The sequence below is a fragment of the Anoplolepis gracilipes genome, chromosome 5 (genome assembly GCF_047496725.1).
Source record: "Anoplolepis gracilipes chromosome 5, ASM4749672v1, whole genome shotgun sequence".
Classification (NCBI taxonomy): Eukaryota; Metazoa; Arthropoda; class Insecta; order Hymenoptera; family Formicidae; genus Anoplolepis; species Anoplolepis gracilipes.
The window spans coordinates 9,981,969-9,991,328 of record NC_132974.1 but is presented as its reverse complement, the minus strand read 5'-3'; the positions used below and the strand labels follow the sequence as shown (position 1 = coordinate 9,991,328).

At 32.8% G+C, this 9,360-nt stretch overlaps 1 protein-coding gene across 1 annotated transcript; it reads left to right on the top strand.

The window, feature by feature from the left end:
- Positions 1–3,448: 3,448 nt before the first annotated feature.
- Positions 3,449–7,786, top strand: LOC140665878 (uncharacterized). Its single transcript, XM_072892455.1, has 7 exons — positions 3,449–3,873; positions 4,002–4,108; positions 4,807–4,941; positions 5,491–5,711; positions 5,804–6,021; positions 6,697–6,959; positions 7,276–7,786. Exons 1-7 carry the CDS (start codon positions 3,601–3,603, stop codon positions 7,667–7,669), a joined length of 1,611 nt encoding a protein of 536 aa, XP_072748556.1. The 5' UTR covers positions 3,449–3,600; the 3' UTR covers positions 7,670–7,786.
- Positions 7,787–9,360: the final 1,574 nt, after the last annotated feature.

The window sequence follows — 9,360 nt, the reverse complement described above, 5'->3', positions numbered from 1 at the left end:
CCTTCGGAGTAATTTTCGTCACTGGTGATACAAATTATTATCAATTATATTAAATTATTGGTATTAAGCTACTATTATTATTACAATTAAATTATAAATTATTATTATCTCAGAATCGATTTAAAACTGTCACGATGAGTAACGTGGAATAAAAAAAAGAGCTAGTAAGTATACGAAAGTGAAAAAAAAAATTGGAAAGTGCGTTCCATGTCGGTCGCTGGCCGCATGGAAATGTTTTATGCATCGTCCGTATCATGCCGTTAAACGAGAAGCGATCGCATCCGTGCGGCTGTGAAATCTTTTTTTGTTCGTTTTTAAGCCACGCGCGCGCGAAAGATATCGACGCGCACGCTCACTTTATCGTGCCCGTATAAAACTTTCAAATTCGCCATCGAATTGCACACAATGTCATGCAATTTGTGCACGGTCTTGACCGCGCGCGCGCGCGCGCAATCGATCGATCGATCGATCGAATCTTTTATGCTTAACCGAAATCGAGGACACGCAGGAGGCGAGTATATACCGGGTCTACACGGTTGTTCCATCGATACACGATAGCGAAATATGATGGCGGGAAAAGAGGGAGGGGAGAGAAGGAGTTGAGAGATAGAGAGATATCGTGTCCAGTAAAGGCGAGATATAGCTGCGTCTACTCAGGTCTGTCTCACGACATTTGAAATCCAAATAAGACCTCAAAAAAATTCAAATCCCGCTGCGCGCAATCGAAGATGCACCACGCTGTGTATTCTAAACGCCGATCTTTTTGCATTTCGCATACATATTCCTCGCGAGCGAAACCCGGAGATTTCGGATAGATTTGTTGACCGATTGCATTTGACTCGGATCGTCGAATCGTCTTTGTATCGAGTCGCGTGTTGCTGTTTGGTGAGGTAGATTTTTAAATTGCAAAAAACGCCGGAAAAAAAACGCGAAATGTATTTCGAGTCTTGATGATATATAATAATATATAGAATAACTCTTCCTTCCAGGAAGAACTCTCGAACATCTTTTCTCGAGTATTATTTTTTACAGAGAGCAATTTAAAAAACCGTGCCAAAGAATATAAATTATATATAAGTAATATATATTAATTATAAGAATGTATTAATTAAAGAATATAAATATAAAAAATTACATTTTAATTGGAACGAGTTTTTGACATAATACACAGTCGGATGATGAAAGAAATATGTATAAAAGGGATCCATGGGGTGCGTGTCTAACGGTAAAATAATTTATCTTGGTTAAAAGCGAGATGTCCGTGCGTGTACGCAACCGCCGGAAGGTGAAAAGTGAAGAATACTCGTAGTGTCTCATCGAAAGCTTCGTGATATCTGCCTGATACATTGATCGTCAAGTAATGAGTACCTTGATCGGCAACGAACTCTTTCATTATATCTGGTTTAAAGTTGAACGACGGGTCGCCCTTACATGTCTTGTAACTGCACTACTAAGGTGCATTATGTCATCCAATAAAGTTTTATAGCTACCTGATCATACCAATCTCCATATTTCTTCTACTTGTTTCGTCGTTTCTTTTCTGGAATCAATTATAATAATTTGCATCCTCGTGGGGATCCGGAACGGAATTGCTTATAGCTTCGCCGAAGAAATCTCGTTTTTGCGATCGCGCAATCTTTTTCTTTTTTTCATCCTTTTTTTTAACGAAACTTGATCGAATCACCGTTATCGGTACCATTCGCGTATATTTCGTTTAGGATCCTTTCTTCTTAAAAGAACAAACGTTCTTCTTCTAATTGTAAAACTAATTATCTATAAAAAAAATAAAGAATATAAATACAGCACACAATAAAAGGCAAATGAGAGCCAAACGCGGCTTACGTTGTAATTAATCTATCCAATTTAAATAAAAATTAAGATAATAATACATAAATAAACGTATCCATTCACTTTAAAATCATCTTTAGCATTAATAATGGAAATTATAACGCGTTATAAAGATAAAACCAAATCAAAACTTATGATGGTAGAAGAGAATAATTTCATAATGATAATAAAATTTCAAATCAATAATGTACTATTAGTATATAAAGACAAAAAGTAATAAATTTATAACACTGGAAATATTTTAATATCAGTCTAAATTAAAACTTGAGAAAACTACTTGAGATTAGCATTAACTTTATTCGGAATAACATTTTAAAAATAGCTGTAATAGTGCTTTGTCACAGTAATTTTAAAATAAACTATTTATAAATGTTGGACCAACTGTACAAGTTGTGCAAGGTTGATGAGACAGTTAAAAACACGTTGCACGTAAATTTATAATTTTTTTTTCTCTATTAAAAGATCATCAATTATGTACAATTATGGAATCTGCACATTAAATTTCATGTAGATCAAATGATAGTAACGATATCTTATCTTACTCACTCATGTAAACTTACTTTTTATATTTCGCATATAAAATTACAAATTAAGTTCCAACAGCTAATAGTTATTGTGTTCATTAGCAGAATGATTAAGCATGCTTTTACGCTGAGTTACATAAAATATTACTGTTTCTTGTTACAAATTAATATATTTATCTTGTGAACAATTAATTTAACACTTGTCATGGCATTCATATGTTTAAAATTAAAAACTTGCGATGAATAATAATCTTCTGAGAAAAAATTATTGCTCATTATCATATCTAAAGTCGAAAGAATAGAAGTCTGAAACATTTGATATAAAAATATATAAGCAAAGGTATACATTTATTATTAATATATGCTATATATCTTAAAATATATATAATTTATTATTTATAATATATACATTAATACAGCGTTCGCCAAGCATTGAAATCTTCATCAGGCACGCCTTCCTATCGCTCTTTTTGAACTTATAATAAAAAGCAATGTATGATATATATTTAGAAAATAAATATAAAGTATTTATTGTTTTTTATATATATAAATATATAAGTTTATATATTTTATATATTTAATCGATTATTATTTGTCTAATTTGTATTGCGTTTGCAATAAAATGTAAACAAAAATTTAATATTTTTGCTTTTGTATTTTATCTTTTATCACTGAAGTTAAGTTTTACCAGGGAATTCCCAGAGAGTTATTTAAAAGTGACTTAAAAATTGGACGTAATTAACTAAGATATACTTTCACGATAATTCTTTGCAAGAACCATACTATGTAATCAGAGCATTAAATATACAAACAAGATAGGTTTTGTAGTAAACATATATATTTTGTTCAATCTTGAAAAGATATAACTTCTTTTATGCGTATGTGGCGCAATAAAAGTTTTTTTCCTCGTATATTTACATTTGTCGATAATTGACAGGACGCAACAAAGTGACAACAATAAAATAGCTTGTCACTCTTCCGCATCAAACCTGTCAATTATTATTCTATTCATTATTCTATTTCACGTAAGAAAGAATATGGATTCACGTGAATAATTTTCACAGTCTTATTCGCGCAGTAAGATTGGAAACTTCGAAGTATGAAGTTGAACGTCACGATGAAGTATCTCTTTTCCTCGGTGCTGTGATGTCTCTCATTTTATTCCAATATTATAAACAATTTGTTGTTCGACTAACTTATTCTCTTTTTTATTTTTCGCAAAAACTCGATGGCAATTTTATTTGCTTTCATTATATTGTGTAACAAATTACGGTTGCAGGTGATATTTCCATGCGTTATGGGGGAAATATGTCTCCGACTCTTGCAGAACAGCCAGGAAACGGAACACATCTGGAGGAAACCGGGACACATTTGGCTTTGGAACGGGATCACGGAGGAATTCGAGCAGCTCGAAGCACTAAAGTGGAACAACACTGCTTTCTGTAGCGTCAACGCGATAAACGACATGCGCGGAAAGACCGTCATTGTCACCGCAGATTCCGTGAGTATCAGGATTTACGATGAGCCTTTGTTTGTCATTAACGTCGTTTTTCTGTAACATCAGTCCGCGATTATCAAGTTTGAAATTGCAATGGAAGCAACATCATCTGAAGGAAAATATCGTTTCAGACCAACCCATTTATCACAGATAGATCTATCGTAGATATTTATAAGAACAAAATGACGAAATTAATAGGAGATATCTGGACAACGTTAGAAGAAGCTTTAAAGTTCAAGTCAGTATGTTGTATGATATGCCTGCTTTAAAGTATTTACATATTTTTTTCCTAAAAGATGAAAGGGGATACATTTTTAGAATTAAAAGTTTACCCGAAATATTTACCCGTAATTTTGCATAGAAACAAATTAGGTTTACCAATTTTTGAGAAAGAAGCGTAATAGTAATATTGACAGCGGACTCGTATAAAGTATTTTGAGATTCTATAAATTTAGATATTTACATATGTGACAGTTATACATAGATCAAATATTTATGTTGATATAAGATTTTTCAAGATTGTCTGGGGAGGCCAACAAAGCACCCTCCTTCCTCTCCCGCGTCAGTCTGCATACACATAGCTGAAAACAATCATAATATTGTCTTGGTAATTTATATGGACGGTTTTCATGACGATGCGTCTTCAAAGGGGTATATGTGACGAAGCCGTACGTAGAACCTGCCCAATTTTCCGCGTACCACCCACACCCACGCCGTCGGTGTGGGTCAAAATACTCGCATGATTCATTCGTCTAGACAGGTATAAGTATAGTATCAGGATGGGTATAGAACGGCGGGTGGGAGAGGGGAAAGAGGTAAAGGGATACGTTATGCGGTGGTAGCCGGGGAAAGAGGGGGAGGGGAGGGAGGGATTGCGTTAAACGAAGCGAATGCGGGCAGCACCATCATAAAGGCGTCTTTTCGACGAAAATGCAGGACGATTTACCGAGGAACGAAAGGGACGGTCAACGCGACCCTGATGAATGGAGATACTCACGCACTGCTGGTCACCACGTCGTACTCGTACACTTCGAGTTATTACACCTACAGCATGCCGTTCACCACCATCTCGTAAGTCGAACCTTGGCAGCTGTTAATTTCACCACCAGTCCACCCCTTCTTTTAATACAACGCGAGCGATGACTCTTCCAGGAGGCGAGAAGGGATGGGGGAGGGGACACGAGCCCTTTTATCGCGAGCTTTCATCCCGCGACGCGAAAGTTTTTTTTTTTCTTCAACCGCCGCTTTTACACCGGTCGTTAACCCGTTCCGGTTAGTCTTTCCGCGATCATATCTTGGCTAATGACTTTCTGATTTTGTTTTCTCTTCGTGTATGGTCCCCGTCGTGTTTCGTGAAAGAAGTGGAAAGGGTAGAGATAAGTTTTCGCATCGCGATTGTTATCCGGAGAAAAACTTGCTTATCACGCACACGACGCGACGGTACATGTAACTGCACTAGATGCTATCATAGATGCTAATAAGAGATAACGCAATCTTGTTCCATTTAATTTTAATAATATAATCGCTGAACTTTTGGAAACCCCATATTTTCCAAATTCCTCTTTATGTCTTAAGATAGTGATTAATTAAACTACATTTGCATATTTCTATTGCAATTAGATACGCTCTATTTGTTCAGCCAGAGGATATAATCGAGAAACAAATCTTTAACCTTGATTTATCACTAACGATTCTGATATTTCCTATATGTATTACATTCATCATCATGGGAATAGATTATGGAAAGAAGCGTATCTGCATAAATTACAAAGAGTTGAATGACGAGTTTTCCTCATTATCTTTCACTTTACTTTACATCTTAGGTGGCATGATGAGTCAAGGTAATGCGTATCAAAACCATTTGTAAAAAAAATTAATGGATGATAAACAAAAAAATTGACCATGAATTTGTCACGTTTGTTACATATTATAGGATATGAGAAAGTACCAAGAAGTTGGTCTCTCCGATTAATAATGCTATCTGTCATGATAATAGGAATGTTAATATTATACGCAGCCAGCAGTATTCTTCTTTCTTTTCTGACGAGTAGAAACTTCGTTCCTTTAGCTAATCTTGAAGATGTGATGATAAAAAGGACACACTCCCTTTGCGTCAGAAAGAGCAGCATTCTATACCCTTACTTTACAGTGGTACGAAAAAATAGAAATATAAAGAGCAAGTGTATATAAATGTATATAGGGTGTCCGCAATTTAAATGGCAAAACTTCGGAAGCGTGTAGAGAATCGAAAATCTAAGATAAAAAGTCCTTTAGAGATTTCCTCGTTTTTACTCCATTTTGGAGAAAATCACAAAAATTCAATCTTTCATTGTCAGTTGCTCTCTCGAGTTGATTGGCACCGAAGAAACTTTCTGCTTGAAAAGTTCTTTACATATGTAAACACTTGATGTTATTCTGTACATTCTTTTATTTGTTTACATTCATTCATAGATGCAGTGCACCAAATATTACCAGAATAATATCTAGCTGCAATTAATGCGGTCAGTGCTAGATGTAATGCTTGAATTGCTGCAAAAGGGCAGAATTTTGAACAATATCTGCATTAAATAGATGACATGAATAAAATGTAAATAAAAAAGTAAAAAAACGAAAATTTGTTTTATTTCTTTTCTTGGCGATTTTCTCCAAAATGGAGCAAAAACGAGCAAATCTCTAAAGGATGTTTTGTCTTAGTTTTTTGTCATTTAAATTAGGGACACCCTACATAAATGTAACACGAATGTTTTTGCGCAATTTTTTGATTAGAAAGTATAAATAAAATAAAAGGAGAATCTCATATATCAGGGGAAGTATAACGTTTTACAGGATGGAAGAAAGGAAGGTGAGCTGCAACTCAATTGGAAAGGATTAGTGAACAATAACTGCTTTGACCTGAAAGACAAAGAGTTCGCCTCAAAGTTATGTCGTCCTGGTTTCGTCTATTTAGAAATGCCTGCCTTATTCCTATTAATATATCATAAGGTTAAGCATAATTGTCAGTTGATACAATTGCCCGATACTTATTGGAAGCAAAGAGTGGCGTTCATACACGCCAGAGTGGCACAACACCGGCAACTCATTGACAATTGGTAAGCATATATTATCTTTTTTATCATTTGAACTTTAAACACAATACTATTGAAAAAAGCTTAGTTACGTGCTAAAATCGATATTTCGGCAAAGAATATTATTTTATCGATTCTAAGAGATTATAATTCATATCAAAATTAATTAATCATTTATTGTTATTTTATTGATTATTCGTCATTTGTTTCTTATATATACGTAAAATAATTTATAATGTGTTGTACAAAATATGTTTGAAATTATGTTTTATATTATTAATGATGCAACTTTCTATTTGATTCTAATTTAATACAAGATATTTTGCAATTATGTTGATAGCTTAATGCGTATGCGTTCGGCTGGAATAGTGAAATACCTTGAAAAAAAGATCTTATTGTCAGAAATTTATAGCCACGTTGATTATTCTCAATCGAGCAATTTCCAACCGGTGGAATATCAGCACGTTTGTGTAATTATTTATTTCTTCTTCACGATGAGTGTTATCAGCGTATTTATTTGTATTTTGGAAAATTTATGGTATAAGTATTCGAAGAAGAAAAATTCTAATTCGATGTTACTGAAAATATACAATAACAACTTAAATGTAACAAACGTACGTTATAAAGCTAGATCAAGATTTGAAAGGTCTCAAAAGTTCAAATCGATATTATCTAAAAATATAAAAAATCCTGCATTTCTTCAGAACGTCAAAGTGCGAATTAATCGATGGTGAAAATATATCGTATTTATAATTATAAATATACCTCAAATATCTCAGAACGTTATATCAACAAAAATTATCTTTATACTTTCCAAAGGTAATTTCTCACGCGTGTCTTTAAAAATATAAAAAATATGCACCTATATGTATAATCAAAATCAAAATTATAATAAACAATTGTAATAAATAATACTGTTTATCTCATTGTAATTATTATCTTATATAATTTCTTACGCACAATTTTTTAATAATTCAACTTGGAAAAAAATCTTTATTGAAAAAATAGAAAAAAATACTATTTAAAAAAATGATGAATATGAATACATATAATGGATTGAAATATATATATTATGTGACATTATATTTTTATGGACGAGAATAATGCAAACAATATAATTCTAGCAGTAAGCGCGAAAAATTTTTCTATTTCTTTAATTTTGATTTAATAATGTAACCATATATATATATATATATATATATATATATATATATATATAGAGTACATAATGTACAATACAGAAAAATAACCATGGCGAACATCGTCATTGAACGATACGCTTTCTGTGTTACACAAAACCATACACGAATAGTATCTTCGAACACAACGCGCAACAATGTAATCGCAAAGACGATATATACTCCTCTCATTGTTACAATCGTTATTCACAATTATTATAAACAACGAACATTTACAAATGCATTATGCATCAGCGTCAAATATTTAAGGCCTATATGGATCTTACGCTGTAATTAGAGAAAATTTGGCTTCTTCTTACGTGGTACTTTGCCACTTTGACTTGTTAAAGGGGATGCGGGAATGAGAGAGGGATGGAACCATTCCGGCGAGGAATAAAATGCGTGGAACACAGAATGCCCCACAGTATTTTCTAAAACTTTCCCCATAGCCGCATTTATACATACTTCGTCGATTTTTCAAATCTGACGAGATTTTAACCCTAACACAGGGATCCTAGATTTAATTCTAGATATATCCCCAATGAATTGAATTTTCTTGCGAGATATCGTATTTTCGAGCATAAAAATGCATTAATATTTGATTATTTTCTATCCTAAAAGAGATACTTCCAAAAATCCAACTAAATTCTTTATCTATTTGTTCAAACAAAAATATACATAAAAATGAAGACAAAAATCAGTATAGTATAATAATTATAACTTTACAATGCATACTAAATCATTGTATCAAAATGTGTCATCAGGATCAATGAGTTTTTTAGAGTTATTGTTACAATATTTTTTTCTCGGGAGTAATAACATATTTTTTCGGTGTTCAGCAGTGTAATCTAAAAAAAAAGTTAAGCGTAATTATCTAATTATTGGTAGTTTCTTCGTTCTTGTATAAACGAACGTCGTGTTATAAACTTGGAATTGTAAATGATTTTACTACGTGCGTCAATAATAAGTGTGTCTTACGTAAAATGTACAATGACGTTTTTGCTATTTATAATATTTGCTCTCTTTCTTCTATGAAAAAAGACTACGAATATGGTTTGTGTATTTCTCTCTATTTTCTTTTATATATTTAAAAAGGTTTAGATTTTGATTAACGTCTCTTTTGAAGTATACGACTGCACTCGAGTTTCAATATTGTTATATGTTATACTCATAGCGCAATTAAAGATTTTCGTGATAACTGAGAAAAAAATTCAAAGTAAAACGAGAAATAAAAAACTTATGATACA

What these genes read in the sequence shown, in the direction of transcription:
- LOC140665878 (XM_072892455.1), top strand. Translation starts at nt 3,601, where the DNA reads ATGGCAATTTTATTTGCTTTCATTATATTGTGTAACAAATTACGGTTG. An exon ending in GAAGAAGCTTTAAAGTTCAA is followed by an intron (nt 4,109 to 4,806) that starts GTCAGTATGTTG and finishes ACGAAAATGCAG; the next exon opens with GACGATTTACCGAGGAACGA. An exon ending in AGGTGGCATGATGAGTCAAG is followed by an intron (nt 5,712 to 5,803) that starts GTAATGCGTATC and finishes TACATATTATAG; the next exon opens with GATATGAGAAAGTACCAAGA.